The sequence below is a fragment of the Chanodichthys erythropterus genome, chromosome 11, assembly GCF_024489055.1.
Source record: "Chanodichthys erythropterus isolate Z2021 chromosome 11, ASM2448905v1, whole genome shotgun sequence".
Lineage (NCBI taxonomy): Eukaryota > Metazoa > Chordata > Actinopteri > Cypriniformes > Xenocyprididae > Chanodichthys > Chanodichthys erythropterus.
In genome coordinates this window covers 12829847-12848281 of record NC_090231.1, presented here as the reverse complement: position 1 = coordinate 12848281, position 18435 = coordinate 12829847, and the positions used below count along the sequence as shown (strand labels likewise).

The following is an 18435-nucleotide window of genomic DNA, read 5'->3' as shown; positions in this document are numbered from 1 at the left end:
GATAGGCTGCTGTCACCGTAGAAACAATCCAGTTCCATTAATGTATATTTATAGTGTTTTTGCTAAATTAACATTTTGTTTAGAGCTCAAAGCCAAGAAGAACAAGGCAATAAAATGAGATGGTAAAAACAGAGTTGCTACAAATACATTTATATTGCTTTAGTGAATACTACAGAAAGCTAAATTGTTATTTTTTCATTGAAAATAAAGATCTTTACATTTAAACACCTCAGGGTTTCAAGTGCGGAATTTAATTTAAATAATTTCCAGGTCTGGATAAGTGTGGAAAAAAGAAAACAGAGTATAGAAAATTGTTTCTAGATTTCTAAAATACAAAATTAAGAAGTTCTAAAAAAGGAAATGTATAAAACAAGCAGTGTTTTCATGACAATACTTAGTTGTTTCGGGTCGAACACAACTGAACACGATTTCATTATGCCAAACTTTGTCTTTACTATAAACTAAACTCTTTTGAACGAATGTGCGTGTGCCACTCAAACCAGCAAACAGATAAAGAAGCAAACGATCAACTCAGGCCCTGTTTACACCTTGTATTAAGAAGCATTTTCGTCAGTTCGATCACAAGTGGAAAACGCAAAATACAGGTGTAAACGGGGTCTAAAAAGTTTTGAGCTTGTCCAGTTTCAACCACTTCCAGAGGTAGTTTAAAACGCATTTGAACGGATTGCTTTTAAAGTGTAGACGCTCATGTGGTCACATGCGTTCAAACAGCCACAAAAGACCGCCTGCTCTTCGCCTACTGACTCAATACTTAAACATTATGTGAAGCGAGCTAGCTAGATGGGATTTAAACTTTGTTGGCTGAAGAATCAAGGTTGGTTTGAAGTTTAAAAATGAAAAATTTGTGTAAATTTATCTATTAGATTGAAAGATCAGAAAAGCCCATACATTTACCCGCCCCATTGAGCCTCTCCTCAAAGAAGTCAGGACAGAAGTGGTTGAAAGTGGGCTTTGCTTTTTGGTGATCATGCAATATGAAACCACGAGTGCAGTATCAAACCAATGTGAGAAAATACGCAGGTTTAAAAGGTTAAAAGGTTTCTTCTCCTCATTTAAACACGAGTAAACAAATGAAAACAACAGAAAATAAAATTACTATTGAGTGTCTATTTGAAGTAAACAAAGTACAAATAGCGTCCCTTGCGGAGCTAGTGTAAATAGCGTTTGCAAACAAGGGACACTATTTGTACTTATTCGCTACACAGCAGTAGCGAATAGGGCTCGTAGACCTGGATTTTAACGCGATCAACGTGGGTTCGAATCCGCCTTTTGCTGAGCTTGTGTTTATTTTCAATAAAAAATTTTAATAATGTTCTAAAAGTGGAAATAAACTGCGAACGAGTGTTTATTGGATAGGGTTAGGGGAATTTGTGTTTTTATGCTCCCAATAAGGCAGCATCCATTTAATAATTGTAATAAATATAATCATTTACACTCTATGATATTATTGCATCCTGTTAATGTACAAAAATACTGAGTTGCTCTTATTGCAAAGAACTGATACTTTTACATGGTGTAAATAGAATCTATCACTATTTTCCCCTAGCGTAAATAGCATATTGCTAAGAAAATGCTGCTATTTTCACTTAGCCTAAATAGAATATATTGCTATTTTCAATCAGTGTAAATAGCATCTGTCGCTAACAAAATATGCTATTTTCACTTAGTGTAAATAGCATCTAATTGGTATTGTGTAAATAGCATTTATCACTATTTGCACTTAGTGTAAATAGCATCCGCTGCCATAAAATTATTTAGAGATGACTGTACTATACCAAATTAATGCTGAAAACAATGCTATATGAACCATTAATGTTAAATATAGTCTATAAAAATCTACAGAGAGCTTTGGAAGTTTGAGTCTGGAAAAGTATTGAATTTTGTAAAGGAAAATTTGTAGAAACCCTGAAAGTGTTGTTTGATCCTTGACCTGTTGCAGTCATGGCTATGCACGATGGCAGGACATTCAGAACGACCCTCAGTTCGCCATCGTAAATGAGCCTTTCAAAACTCAAGCCAACAAGGGAAACTTCTTAGAGATGAAAAACAAGTTCCTGGCCAGACGGTTTAAGGTATGTTGTAAATAAAGAATAAAAAAAAATTTGTTTAGTTTCTTTTCTTTTTGTTTGTTGTGATATCCTTGGTCGAGTTAATTTCGTTTCCTTGTGGCTTTTGTAGTTTTTTTTTTTTTTCTTACGTTGTGGTAGGTCTTTGTTTGAAAGCTGCTTCTTTTGTTTTGTCATTTGTATCATAATTACATACTTGTGCGTCTTGCTTTAGCATGCTTCTTACTCTATCTTTTGTTCTGCTGTTTGTATGACTCCCGCCGGAAGATTTTATCTCTACATGTTGACGCGTCACAATCGCAAACACAAAACCTGAATATGCTGACATGCATTCTTGTGAAACAGTCCCGTCTCTCGTTGTTTTTCCTGTTTTTTTTTTTCATCACATGTTTCATATCCTTTTCTCTACATCCTCCTTTTTCTTTTCTCAGCCTCCCTTGCTCTCTTTCTCTCGCTGTCTTTCTCTTTTTCTATTACATAATTCTGAATGCGTTGAGCAACCTGAGAACCGCTATTATTCCAGTGGAACTTCTTTTAATTGGAAGCTGGTGCTTTCTCATGCTCATAAATCACTGGAATGGATTATCGCTCCAGACGTAATTTTTCTGTCAATTCTGTTCAATAAATTTCTTAAATTCCCTTTTATTTAGTGGCCTATTTTCCTGCCTGTGTAACTCTCCCTCTATCCAGCTACGTGTTCTCAATCTTTGTCTTTTTTAATCTGTTTTCTTTGTGCTCTCAGCCGCTTTTCTATTTCACACTATGCTTTTTTTCCATTGTCTTTTCCTCACTTTTTCTTTAAAGCAGGAATTAGTTTTTGTGCTTACATGATGTAATGAAAAGGTAAATCTACACCACCATTCAAATGTTTATGGTCAGTAAGATTTTTTTTGTTTTTATTCAGCAAGTGTGCATCAAATTAATCCAAAGTGCAAATCTTACAAAATATTTCTATTTTAAATAAATGCTGTTATTTTGAACTTTCTATTCATCAAAGAATCCCGGTTTCCACAAAAATATTAAGCAGTACCAGACACTGAAGAGTATTGACTGCTGAAAATTCAGTTCTGCCATCACATGAATAAATAAAATTTTGACTGCTCCATTGACCAACAAAAACCTGGTCTAAAGTCAATGGCACAGTATATATATATATATATATATATATATATATATATATATATATATATATATATATATATATATATATATATATATATAATATATATATACATATATATATATATATTTAAATTAATTAATTTATTTTGTTACACACACAGGGACGCGCAGCAGCACACAAACATGCCAAATGTTAAAAATAAAAGTATTACAATGTAAAAGATTATTATTGTGTACATAAAGATAAAAATGCCTACATGTCATAATGGATAGTCATTGCATATATCAGAATTACCTATTTGCAATAATGACAAATGAAATTGGCTAATTATTTGACCAGTCGTGGAAATACACACATGTACCTAAACTGACTCGTCAGGTTGAGGGTTTTACTGTACTCCGCCATGGTGCAAGCGCACCTGGCTTTTAAAGGGAATGGGAGATGACACTATGATTGGTTTATTGCATGTTATGCCCAAAACACACCCATGACTCATTAAGAGACTAGATACAACTCTTTTAGACCATGCGCCAGGCATGGTGACCATTTTTTATGTTGTTAAACTAGAAAAAGTGGATTGGGACACGACCATAAGCTTAGAATGTTAAAATAGCCCATAGTGTTCTCAAGATTTTTTTTACATCAAAAACATCATAATTTAGAAGTAATAGGCGATTTTCTATCTGTTTTTTATCCCTTTCTTTGAAACACTCAGTTTTGATGGGCGTATTGCATTCAAGACTTGGAAGTAAATGCCCACTGTTATGATTATGTAACAGTTTTGCATTTTAAAATAATTTTCAACATCTCTGCAATTACTCATGTGGAGTTGTTTTAAAAAAAACCTCTGATGTTGAAAAATGGCAACCAGTGAAATTCAGCCATACATAAAGTTTGAAAACTTGGAGTTACCACAGTTATAGTTGACATAGGATAACTTACGGTGTTTCGTGTAAATGTATTATTGATGAATGTAAAATGAGTACATATCAAATTATATGTAACCGACAAAGCAATAGTAGTGATACGTGGTAAAAACATTGTTATGTGTGTTGCGACATTACTGTCAAATTCAATCTAGTCAGCACTTCATCATCTTTTATTTTCTATCTCTCTGAAAAACCTTGACCAAACAGTGTCTTGTTTTAAAACAAATCCACGGGAAAAAATGAAGCGAACAAGCGGCCAGTGTCTTACTGACACATACAGTACTGACATGTTCTAGAGCTTTCTAAAATGTTAAGATCATAAGAAAGTCTACTACTTTTCTAGTACTCGGCACTTCAAACTTGTAATTGTAATCTTGTCTTGTAATATTCAGAGGCATCTCTATGGTTTTGTTGCTGGAGTAATCCTGTGTTTACATCTTTCTCTTATTTACTATTACATGACATGTGTGAAATGGTGGGCGGGGCTAAAGAGGCAATGATGTCATACTAAGACAAAATCCGAAACAAGTTGTTTTGGGAGCTTGGTTTCAATGAAAGCTGTTTTTGGACTAACAAAGATGTGTTTTAGTTCTGAAACATACAGAATATATTTTATAGTACAACGACCTTATAGATGTCAAAAGATCAAGGAAAATTTGATTTCTCAATTCATGACCCCTTTAAAATATTATTAAATATTTTAAGCAGTAGTGCTTTACTGGCAGCATTTATAAATTCATGACTTCTGAAGCACATTTACATGGTCATTTTTGGCCATTGCTTCACATCGAGTAGTCAGTGTGTTGCCTGACTGGCTCTGTCTCTCTCTCAGTTGCTGGAGCAGGCCCTGGTGATAGAGGAGCAGTTGCGTCGGGCTGCGTACCTCAACATGACCCAGGACCCCACTCACCCGGCCATGGCCCTGAATGCTCGTTTTGCTGAGGTTGAATGTCTAGCCGAGTCCCATCAGCATCTCAGCAAGGAGTCGCTCGCAGGAAACAAACCTGCCAATGCTGTCTTACATAAGGGTGAGGAAAAAGTGTGTGTCTGAGATTTATCTCGTAAATATCTTTAAATGAAAAATGATGTATCAGAGGGAATATGTTTGTGTGTATCTCACAAAGTTTGTTGGCGTCTTGAGAGTCTGATAAAGGGCTTCAGGATAGATCCAGCGGGACCAGTGTTCCTGCCAGCTCTGATATGGGAACAGTTCAAAACTATGAGGCACTTTTAATTAGACCTGGAGTTTTCTCAAGCATGTTGTTTAATCTGTACCGATGAACCATTTATTGGAAACCAGTTCACTTGGCATGTCACTCTTATTATTGCCTGCAATTGCTGAAAGAACTGACAATTAGAATAAATTATATCACTTTTAGTTAGCTTTCTGAACTGTGGGACGGTTTTCAAAGCTGATATTGATAAAAAAGGTTCCTATTTGATATGATTCAAATCAAGTATTTTAGTATTAGATATATACTATGATAATATTTTTATTTTTTTTATTTCAATTAACTCTTTATTTTTATTTTCATTTTAGTTTAAATGTTGTTGTCATTTTTATTAGTTTTGGGGTGTTTTTATATTTCTATTTAGCTTTAATTACTTTTTATTTAAGTTTTAGTAATTTTAGCACTTCAAATTCAAGTTGCCAAGGCAACATTTTTTTTAAAGTTTTTTAAGTTTACGTTTTACATCTAATATTTATATTTGAATTAATTTTAGCTTTATTTCAATTAAAAAATAGTTTAATTTAATAGTTTTACTTTTAGTTAACAATAACAACACTGTTCAAAACCTCTGTTCTGAAAATATTTAATCTAATTGTTTCGAGGCTTAATGAATTTCAGAGTATTTGATAAATAATAAAATAATGCTTCCCACTCCCTCAGTTGACAAACATGAAATCAAAGTTGACCCCGTTTACTTTCTTAATACATGCTATTGGTCTTATTTATCAGTACATTGTTCCAAATAAAAAATTATAAAGCTTTAAAGTGAACAAATTAACTTGATTTTCTTAGGTAGTCTTATAAATAGTATTTAGCCTATTAGCAATTACACTTGCTCATTTTAGTTTCTACAGCTTGGCATGTTGTAATAATGCACATTTATGTAGTTCTTAACCAACTGGAGGAGCTTCTGAGTGACATGAAGGCAGACGTAACGCGGCTCCCGGCAACACTCTCCAGAGTCCCGCCGATCACGGCCCGCCTGCAGATGTCAGAAAGAAGCATCCTCAGCAGACTGGCCAACAAAGGCAACGAGACTCACACCCCGCCGGTAAATACGCAAACACATAAGACTATACATATTGAAAATTACAATTTTGTCGTCATTTACTCACCCTCAAGTTTTCAAACCTGCATGAGTTTCTTCTGTTTAACACAAAAGATATTTTTTTTTAAATGTTGGTAAACAGGCAGTTGACAGTAGCCATTGACTTCCATAGTATTTTTTCCTACTATTGAAGTCAGTGGAATAGTGCATAAGTATGCAAATTGGGATGCACATTAGGCTTTGGAACAGAGCAACACACTCACATCCACCTACATGCCAATACTCCCATTTGTTGCAGCCGCTTGGCATTATTAAAATGTGCAGAGTTTTAAAATTAAAATTACACAGCTGTGAATTTTTAGCTGCTTTAATTTAAATCGCTTTGGTTTCTCAGATTTATAACATACACACTCTCTCTCCTTCTCTCTTTATCTCTTTATCTAGCCTATTCCTCCAGGCCCGTATGCCACCCCACAGAACTTCGGCCCTCCCTTCACACCTGCACCTTCAGCGGCTCTCACTCTAGCTGGGGCCAACTACAGCCAGATGCCCCCTGGCTCCTTCATATCAGGTCAGTTTTGCTGATCCATCCCCTGAAAGATCCCCCAAACAAACTCTGAACAATTTTAAAGGCTTTTCAGATGCACTCATGAAAAAAAAAAAAAACAGATCAGTGTGTGTTAACTGCTCATATTAAACGGAATGCTTGTACACAAAAGCAGGTTAAGATGGTGAAACGGTTGATTTGAATGTTTGTGATGGTTTTAGAAACGGTCTGCCTGCTTTGACCAGCTGGACTATTGGCCAGCTGGAGGTATTGACATGTTTGTTTGGTTGGTTGAAATTTGAAAGGCAGAATTGCTTGCCATCTGTTGATCATTGCAGTCTGAAAATCTGCAAAAACAAAGTGCTTCTTGTATGCAGCTCTGGATTAGATTCTTAAATGTGAATGGTGAAGTGAATTTTTGGGATGTTAAATTCTTCAGTCGCAGCTTAATATGCAGAGACAGCTATAAGTAGGCCATTCATAGGTTGATTTAGCTGAAAGGTGTATACACTGTGGCTCTGTGGTGCTATCAAAACATTGCTCTTCACAGTTGAGCATCCAATGGCTTGATGTAGGGGTGGAGCCGACTGTTTGGCTGGCCAATAGCAAATGGGGAGGGGAGTGTTCTAAAAACCTGTTTGCAAACAGTCATTTTTTTACAGTTCCTTTTTGTGGCAGAAGTTATATGGAGCATACTTCACCCTTAAGGGCAGAGGAATTCTAGGTAACATTTTCAGATAAGCAGGTTTGTTAAAAAAAGAAAGAAAGAAAGAAAAAGAAAAAAAAGTCCATACACATAAAACACCAGTGAATAGCAGTGAAAGAATTCATGTTTTTGCAACCTTCCGGATAATAAGGTCTAACTACTTAGCCAACAAAACAATGCTCAATTTTGTAACATTTTTAATAATAATAATTTACATTAAAGGCCCACTGAAGTGTCTTGGAACGCGCAGCATTATTCAATGAGTTGACGTAATTTCAACTGAAATCGAACAGGGCTACATCGAACAGCCCTTCCCATTTTTTTTTTAAATAGCCAGTAGCGTTTCATTTAAATCACAGCTCGGCCAGAGCCGCTGAGCTCGGTAAAGCTTTGGTTTCCTTCTCATCTCTAACCGTTTCTCCTAATTTTAGGGTCTGTGCCGACTCACGCATATGATCCACTCTGTGCTCTCGTGTCTCTGGACCGGAGCAGACACTAACGTGACACTAACGCAAAAACGACTTCATTCACATGAATGGAAAGCATATTTACACTGTCTTAATCGTTTTCTATACAGTGCACTATGTGCCATTCACCATGTAGAAACTAGTAAATGTGTGAACAAATGACCGATTTCAACCGCAGCATCAGCGTCTGTTTATAGTGTAGGAGGGGCGGACTTCAGATTCTAGAGAGCATTTGATTGGACAGAAGATTTGATGAGAAGCTGAAGTGCGCAGAGATGTCATGATAATCTGTGATCCTTTTTAGCGGAAGTGAGAGACTACGTTTTGAATGCTTGTAATTGAATTTTGTCATTGTTTTGGAACACACCAGCTTACCTTAAGTCTGACATATTCATACTAAAAGCTAAAAAACTTAAATTGAAATTTATTGCAGCAAAACTCTGATGTGAATTTGTATCTTTGAGAAACTGAGATGATTATCACTTATTGGTTCACAGATTGTAATTCACTGATTCTTTTTAACGTTGTATATATATATATGTATATTTGGTATTTCAAATTAAGTTTTGAATATAATATATATATATATATATTTTTTTTTTTCAGTTAGTAACTTTAGTGCTTGAAGTTAAACTAAACAATTCTAAAACATAGAAATGTTGCCTTGCAACTAACTGAAATAAGTTTAAGTTTTTCATCTAATATTTATATTATTTTATTTTAGCTTTATTTCAATTAACAAAAATGTTTTTAATAGTATAATAACCCTGGCCTACACTGGACATCCTGTATGCCTACAAAGACTAAGCACGCAGTGATTTAGTAATTGATAAATGATCTCAATGAACAGCTCTTTATAACTTTTACTCATGATTAACACGGCAAAATCAACACATGATTCAACTTCCTTCTGTTTTTCTCCCTCTGTTTTTTCTCGCTCTTTCTCTCTCAGTCTATTTGTGTTTATGTGGGAGTATATGTGGGTGTACAAATGCTCTATTTCACAATAATTTGTAAGGTCAGTGTGTGACAGGCTGGATTTTGACATTTCTCTACAAAGCACTTTGAAGATGTAGCATTTGATTCTTTAAAAAGATTTAATCAGTTACCAAACTTCCAATGAACCTGGAATGATTTGATTTAGTTTTTTTTTAATCATAAAACATAGCTACAAATTCAATTCCTGCTCAATATGTAACTGTTCATAAATGAAAACACATACCCTGTCCTTAGTTTAAAAAAAAAAAAAAAACACAGTCACATTTTACGTATTCATATTTCTGCAAAAATATGATCCTGGTTAGCACACTTAATTGTATTTTTTTTAATTTGAGAGGGCCCCTGTGGAATTTTGGCTAAATAATTTCACGTTCTCCATCTCTGGTCCAAGAGAACATATTAGCTCTGCCAGTGAGTTTATTGTTTCAATATTAGCTCTGTAACAGCATATGTGTGCAAGAAGGATAAAAAAGAACAAATGTAGTTGTTTTTGTTTGGCATTTTCTGTTTATTCTATCAGAGGCCAAACTCCGTCCATCGTCTTGACTGTTTTTACCCGTACAGAGTCGAAGGCTTTCTGGATTGAGAGTCCTGATACCAATCTTTCTACCGCAGCGTCTAAGGGAGGCATATTTTCTTGCCATGGTGCTTTTTCTGAAAATGTCATTACAGTTATCCAGAACCTTAGCTGTGCCAGGAATCGCTCAGCCGAGGGAACATTTTTTTGCTTTTCTACTCAGATATTTTTAAGAGGGTAAAAAAAACCCATAAAGAAACACAAATGTGCTCGTGCCTTTATGCCGGTTTTTCAAACCCCCTGGAGGCAGAACTAGATGCTCAGCCGCTCTCTCCATCTGTCTCTCTCTTTCAGTCTCTGTCTGTCACTGAAATAGCCCCAGACTTTAGATCCTGGTGGGTGTAGAGGCTGATTGGGTTTGTTGAGGCTGTACACACTGAACCCTCGCCTGGCTAAAAATATGCCCCGCTTGGGGCCTGTATGAACCCTCTGGTCCCTGATTGAGACAACTGCGGTGACCCCAGCTTAAACCGAGCCAGGGAGCAAGATGAAAACAGCATGCCAGACTAAACAAAAAATCTGAGAGAAAAAGAGATATAAAAGAAAAGTGAAAAATGAAGGACAGACTGTGTTGATCCGTTTAGCGTACTCCATAATAGGACATTTTTTGGACCCGGTCAGACATCTCTCTAAAAGACAGAAGAAGAAGTGAGAGGGAGGAGAGAGACAAAATGGAGTGCGAGCACCTCGGTAGAAATCCTAGAGGACCCCATAACATCTCTCTCAATCATTCTTAAAGTTGTCAGAAATAAAGACCTTGGCGAGCATGTCTTGTTTTCTTTTTTAAGTCATTGCCACTTAAACTCTTAGCGTTTTACATGTCATGAACTTTACGGAGCAAAAGGTTTTAGACACATTATGTCAACACAGATTTCTTTGGCAAATACTGCCCAAACCGCTAACATCTCTCTTTTTTTTTTTTTTTTTTTTTTACCTTGTGAAAGTTCAGTGCGTCACTGCTCTCGCAGCCAGTGGATGTCCCGACTTTGGCTCTCAGGATTACTATAAGAGCGGGAGGTTCAAAACTGGAAGATTTTATGCTTTTTCTTTGGTCGAGAAGGCCCTCTTCCAGCCTCCTGCCTACAGTTATGTTTTTTTTTTTTTGATCTTTCAATATTGAGGACTGATACTGTGCCACTGATTGACCGCTCCCAACCCCCCAGTGTCTACAGTCTGCCCCCTTTCTGCCTCCACAGAAGCTCCGTCCTGCCTGAAGACCAAGGAACATGACGTGCTGCAGCGCCAGAGGGTGGTGGACCTGTGGAAGGACGGCAAATCGGAAGGGTCAATTGGGCAGGAGCTCCGCATGCCCAAATCCACCGTGCACAGCATCATCGTCAAGTATCGCCTCAGCAACACGGTGGAGAACCTGCCACGCAACGGACGGCCCAAAAAGCCTTGACCCGAAAGAGCGCGAGGGACAAAGAGACTGTAGAATGTGAGGGGTAGAAAGGGATAAATTAGACAGGATGGGAGGGTAGGGTGGGAATGTCTGAAAATATTATAGCAGGCAGGAAAAAATTTTCAGGTTAAATTGTTGATAATAGTTAGATAAAACGAGCAAATGCAAAAGAGAGAAATGAAGTAAGGAAAAGAGAGCTGAAACGAGAGCTGTTTGGACGACGAAAACACAGACCTCTTCTTCCACTTCTGCTCTTTCCAGCACTTTTTTTTCTCTTTCTATCTCCCTTCCACTCTCACTCCCTCTCCCCTTGCCCCCTCCGTCCTTTTTCTTTCATCTGTCGGTCCGAGCAGTCCCAGCAGATTCATTTTTCATTTGGCCAAAGGACCAAGAGTGCTCGTTTAAGTGCCCAAAATCGTCCCTTCCTAATTCCTCCAGAAAATCACTATTTTTCTGCATCCCTTTATACAGTATCTCTCTTTCTTTCATCATTTATCCACTCTCTTTTTTTCTCTCACAAGCACATGCACCCATGCAGCCTCTCACAATGTCAGAAGTGAAGGATTCCAAAGACAGCAGTTTTTCCAAAATACCACAAGTTTGTTTTCTGTCATTAAAACCCCTGACCCAATCAAAACTGTTTTGGAACCGAGGCACAGTGGAGTGGAACTATCTTTTTTCCTGGAAACTGCGGACCTCTCGAAAAATTCTCCAGCCGTGGACTCTCTGCGTTCCTAAACCAGGACTGTGAAATGTTACAGTGGCACGAAACCGCCCCATATATATATATATATATATATATATATATATATATATATATATATATATATATATATATATATATATGGAGAATGATTCTTCATCTTTTGCAACCTGTCCAGAGCACTGACGCAGACAGAAATATCTTTGCATCTGATCTGAGATCAGTTTTATGATTTTCCCAAGCTACCTTATTAAAGGAGCGTACTGATCCTGGGTCAGAAGTCCTTGACGACCAAACCTTCCTGACCAAATTCCTGCGTTGTGCTAGAGCCAGATTCAATCCCCAGCAGGACATTTATACAGTACATGACTGTTGTATGAGAACTCCCTGCATTCTGCAAAAATGCACAAACACACCCACGTGTGCGCAAGCATGCACACTTGAGAGCCACTTAAGTAGCTCTTATTTTCCACAATGGGGTGTGTTTTATTGTAGTGGTGTGTTTGTGTGTGTGTGTGTGTGTGTGTGTGTGTGTGTGTGTGTGCGTGTGTGTGTGTGTGTGTGCAATGCATGGTCACGTATTGTAATGGACTGAAGCTAATTGTGCATATGGTTGTGTTTGGTTGGGGTTGATACTGTCCGAATGTAAATTCAGGGCTGCTGGTGTGTTGGTTCTTCTGTGTGAGTGATTAATTGTGTGAGTGTGCTGGTTGTTTGGATAGGCCGGGTCACTGAGGCCAGCTGCCATCTCTGCATGTTTTTCTGGTTTACCGAGAAATAGAGACTTGAGGCAGGCTGGTGTGCAGGAGCAAAACTTGGTGCCCTCAGATAATGTTTGGTCAGAGAAAGTGGCATACAGAAGGGGGATGTTTGAAATGAAGACAGAAAAGAGATTATCTGAGTAGGAATAACAATTTAATGATGATGATTATTTTGATAAGCGATTAATATGTTTTAACCCTTTGATGCACAAGCTATGAAAACCCCTTCTAATGCACAACATGGGTCAAAAATGACCCGTATTTATTTCCTATGTTATTTCAATCATGGGTGATTGAAAAATTATAAAATAAATGATAAATGATAAAATACATTTCTTTCAAAAATTGAGCAAAGAAACACTCAGCCATGGTTGAAATATCATAGGAAATGAATACGGGTCATTTTTGACCCATGTGTGTAAAATTGATGTAGAAATACAAAAACTGTGTTTGTTTATAAAGTAAGAGAAAAAATAAACATAATGATCTGTGAAAAACAAAAACAAGATATTTAATAAATACCTGAAATAAATAAATAATAAAATACATTTCTTTCAAATATTCAGCAAAGAATCACTCAGCCATGATTGAAATAACATAGAAAATGAATGCGGGTCATTTTTGACCCATGTTGTGCATTAGAAGGGTAGTGATACAAAAATGATTCTTATTCAGAAAGTAAGAAAGAAAAAATGAAAATGAGGATTTGTGATAATCAAAAACAAGTTCATTGAGGAATACCTTGTAAAAACTCAGTCGGGTCATTTTTTTCAGTCGGGTCACCCATGTTGTGCATCATATCTGATTATTTCTTTGATTTAGATAGATAGATACATAGATACATAGATTCCAAATTATAATGCAAGTGACGTATCAGTAGGATTTCAGTACAATAAACATTCAGATTTTAGTTAGTTTGTATTTGTATTTTGTATTTATTTATTAGAAGGAAAGCCCCTTGAGATGTGACATCTCATTTTTGAGGTTATTCTCCACAATGACTATTCAGTTTTCACAAAATATTAGTTATTTTCATGTCTTTTGCAAGACATTGCACAATTTCATGCTTTTCATCTTCAGAAAGATATTTTTTCCTCCCTATATTGCATGAGAACTGTGACTTGCTTAATAATGTGGAACAACCTCTTTTAGCAGGTTTTCCATTTACCCAAGAAGATCTGACAAACTATTTAACAAACCTGAGATTGATACCAGTTATTTAAAAAGATATTTAAAAAAAAGCAGTTTTTCTTTGAAAAACGAAAGTCCTACTATGTCACTTGCATAATAATAATTTGGAACACACTATATATATATATATATATATATATATATGTATATATATATATATATATATATATATATATATATATATATATATATATATATATATATATATAAGGGGGGCATAAAGGAGGATGGCTTTAATAAACATTATAGGCAGTAAAAATAAAAATATATATTAAAAAATATATAAATGTTTACAGGAACACAGTTTCCCAGACATACAGTTTGGAGTTGGTAAGATTTTTTTATGTTTTGAAATAGGGCTGCATTTATTTGATTAAAAATAAAGTAAAGATAATTTGCAATATTGAAAAAATATTCAAATTAAAGTAACTGTTTTCTGTTTTAATATTTTAAAATGTAATTTATTCCTGTGATCAAAGCTGAATTTTCAGCATCATTACTCCAGTCTTCAGTGTCACATGATCCTTCAGAAATCATTCTAATATGCTGATTTGCTGCTCAAGAAACACTTCTTTTATTATTATTATTATTATTATTACTATTATTATTATCAATGTTGCTGCTTAAAGTTTTTGTGGAAACCATGATCATTTTTTTCAGGATTCTTTGATGAATAAACAGTTCACAAGAACAGCATTTATTTGAAATAGGCGTATTTCATAACATTATAAATGTCTTTACTGACATGTTTGATCAATTTAATGCATCCTTGCTGAATAAAAGTTTTAATTTCTTTCAACAAATAAATCTTAAAGACTACCAACTTTTGAATGGCACTCAAGTGATATGTTAATATAATTTTAGTTTTCCTGTAAATGACCTCATATAATTATAATTAATTACAGTTACTGCTCTGTTAAAAATATTTTTACTTGTGTTGTATATAGGATTTCAATTAAATGATTAAATGGGCCATTTAAAATCTAAATTTAAACACATTTCTAAACAAAAATATAACTGACCTTCATTTCTCTGTTAATTTCTCCCTAACTAAAATCTTTTAAGTAATACAGCAGCCAATTAAAAGATAGTTATTGTTTTCATTTAATTCATTTTGATTATTTATTTTCATTATTCATTATTATTGATTTTTATCAGTTATTTGTTGCAGCTTTAGTTATGAGAAACAGACAGCCTGGGAAGAGAGACAAATCTAAAAGAAAGACTCAGTGAATCAGAGAGAGACAATCTGGGACAGAAAGACAGTCTGACAGAAACACGCAGTCTGAAAGAGAAATTTTGGAAGAGAGAGACAGTCTAAGTAAAAGAGCTAGTCTGAGAGAGACAGTCTGGGAAGCAGCCTGAAAGAGAGTGAGACAGTCTGAGCGAGAGAGCCAGATAGTTCCAAGATTGTTGATTGTAGAAGCAGAAAGTCAAGTCACTCCGAGATTTGAATCTGAGTAATTAATTATTTTCCTTGGCTCACGCTGCAGGAGTATGCAGTACAACGTTCAGAGATATGAAAGTCACCCGGCGGGTTTCTAGCTCAGCATTTCCCCCTTGTAAAGGAGCCCCAGCGCATTCCATGCTCTCTCCAGACGCGTTCCCATCTGAAAGCCATGCATTCTTCTTCTCTTATTGCATGTTTACGAAACGGTGCCAGTCTTAATCAGATAATTGAAATCAACCGTTAACATTAGCCTGTTCCAGTGCACACGTTTCTTTTTTTGCACACTCAAGAACATTAATCTCAGCCAAAACCTGTAGCACAACAAACGACTTTGGTGTTATTGTCCTTGGAAAAACTTTGGTTGTGTAATTTTGAGGAACACAAGCCAAGAGAGATTGTTCCTTTGAACATCTTGCAACTGTTGCTCATTGCGCTGCATGTTTAGGCCTGAGACAAAACAGGTATCCCGAGTGCTCGAATCAAGGTGGCTGTCAGGATATTGTGTAAGCATTGATGACATTTTGTTTTTTACAATTGTCTTGAAATAAAGATGCAGCGTCTGTAAGCTGTATTCATCCGCAAGAGTAATAGTAGCACAGTTGTTAGCAGGAGTAATTTGAATGTAGCCTGGAATTTGGGGTGGGTTATTCCTTCGAACCAAAGGTATTAAATGCTTTAACCCCATTTACTAAATGTTGGAATAGAATAGAATAGAATAGAATAGAATAGAATAGAATAGAATAGAATAGAATAGAATAGAATAGAGTTGCCACTGTCGCCTTTGGCTTGCTTAGTCGGGGAAAACTAATATACAACAATATTACTGATCTACATTGACACCATTGTATGCGAACTGAACTGAGCTGGATGATGACATCACAGTTTTTTTTCCAGAGTTGCTGTATAGATAAATTAACTAAATTAATAATGAATGATTTTTACAATGGAAATGAATCCATACTAGACTTAATTAAGCTGGACAATGAATTCTAGAGCTGCTATACAGGAATTATGTTTCCTGCTATCACTCTAAAGCTGTTTTGAAACCATCTGCATTGTAAAAAGTGCTATACACTGATCAGGCATAACATTATGAGCACTGACAGGTGAAGTGAATAACACTGATTTTCTCTTCATCATGGCACCTGTTAGTGGGTGGGATATATTAGGCAGCAAGTGAACAATTTGTCCTCAAAGCGGGTAAAATGGGCAAGCGTAAGGATTTGAGTGAGGTTCACAAGGGCAATTGATGCACATGGGGAGCGAAGGCTGGCCCGTGTGGTCCGATCTAACAGACGAGATACTGTTGCTCAAATTGCTCAAGAAGTTAATGCTGGTTCTGATAGAAAGGTGTCAGAATACACAGTGCATCACAGTTTGTTGCATATTGGGATACATAGCCGCAGACCAGTCAGGTGCCCATGCTGACCCCTGTCCACCGCTGAAAGAGCCAACAGTGGGCACGTGAGCATCAGAACTGGACCACGGAGCAATGGAAGAAGGTGGCCTGTTCTGATGAATCACATTTTCTTTTACATCATGTGGATGGCCGGGAGCGTGTGCGTCACTTACCTGGGGAACACATGGCACCAGGATGCACTATGGGAAGGAGGCAAGCCGGTGGAGGCAGTGTGATGCTTTTGGCAATGTTCTGCTGGGAAAACTTGGGTCATGCCATCCATGTGGATGTTACTTTGACTGGTATCACCTACCTAAGCATTGTTGCAGACCATGTACACCCTTTTATAGAAACAGTATTCCCTGGTGGCTGTGGCCTCTTTCTGCAGGATAATGCTCCTGCCAGAAAGCAAAAATGGTTCAGGAATGGTTTGAGGAGCACAACAATGAGTTTGAGGTGTTGACTTGGCCTCCAAATTCCCCAGATCTCAGTCCAATCGAGCATCTGTGGAATGAGTTGAACCACCTCACCTCGCAACTTACAGGACTTGAAGGATCTGCTGCTAACATCAGATACCACAGCACACCTTCAGGGGTCTAGTGAAGTCCATGCCTCGACGGGTCATGGCTGTTTTGGCAGCAAAAGGGGGACCAATACTATATTAGGAAGGTGTTCATTTTGTTATGCCTGATTGGTGTACAAATAAAGGTGACTTGACGAGTCACATTAGTGAAATTTTGACAAAATTCTACACAGCAGATTTGTGTGACCAACAAAATCTGTGTAGAGAACATTTTCTCCCTCACGCAAAACTCCTAATCGCATGTATTCCTATGAAATGATGGGATTTCGCTTGTTAAATTTTACCAAGCAACAGTAAACGTGACCACAACTTTATATTTATTCAATGTAAGCCCCATATAGTAATTTCATGTGTTCCGTGACTATAGGATGTTCCCGGCAGGAAAGTTAGACAGTGTTTGTATTTTATATGTGACTTAAAGAATGGCAGCAACCATGCCTGTCTGAGTCATACTGTGAGTTTGCAGAAAAATCTACAAGTACAGCAAATGAAGCTAAAGAATTTCAAACACTATACACTCACTATGTGCTTGTGTGTGGTGAACTTAAATACTCAGTACTGTTGTCCTCACTTATATCTCTTTATACAAGATGAGGTTTTGTATTATTATTATTATGTATGGTATATAGTATACTCTGACTGTAAGTTTACCCATTAAAGGATGTCCACAATGGAGCACAATGTGGTTTTCTGTTTTGTTTGTTTTATGTACAATATATCATTACTGTATCAGTTGTTATTCATTTTATCAGTATCAGTTGGTGTTGGATATCAATTGTGCATGTTTGTTTGCCCTATTTTTACATTTCGGTTACAATGTTCAAGTTACCTTTCCCAGCATCGATCAGGCATCTTGGTTAATCTTTAAAAACCCTTACAATTAAATGAATGACAATGTTCACGTTGTGATGGAAGTAGTGACGGATATTTTCTTCTGTATTATGACATCCATCTGAGTAAAATAGTTTATCAGAAAAGAAAAAAAGTAGAGTGGCGCTTGGTTTTTGATTGGATTTTGAGTAAATGCGAAAAAATAAATGCGAGCTTGCAAATGATCGTGGGGGCAGGTTTAAAAATGCCCCATTATGCTTTTTCGAACATTACCTTTCATGAAGGGTGTTAGCTGTTTTTTGAATGTAAAGGTCTGCAAAGTTTTAAAGGTGCCCTAGAACCCTTTTTCACAAGATGTAATATAAGTTTAAGGTGTCCCCTAAATGTGTCTGAATGTGAA

General features: G+C 36.4%; 1 protein-coding gene across 4 annotated transcripts in view; it reads left to right on the top strand.

Annotated features, from left to right (window-relative positions):
• chd3 (chromodomain helicase DNA binding protein 3) overlaps positions 1–18435 on the top strand; it is a 66064-nt gene that overhangs the window by 44028 nt on the left and 3601 nt on the right. For 3 of the 4 annotated variants that reach the window (XM_067401761.1, XM_067401759.1, XM_067401762.1), the window contains exons 36-40: positions 1961–2093; positions 4972–5167; positions 6259–6422; positions 6864–6990; positions 10912–11887. In XM_067401761.1, the coding sequence (XP_067257862.1) occupies positions 1961–2093; positions 4972–5167; positions 6259–6422; positions 6864–6990; positions 10912–11117 (826 nt within the window). In that variant the 3' untranslated portion in view covers positions 11118–11887. Of the gene's footprint in view, positions 1–1960; positions 2094–4971; positions 5168–6258; positions 6423–6863; positions 6991–10911; positions 11888–18435 lie in introns of those variants that run through there. The other variant, XM_067401763.1, reaches the window with a different exon arrangement.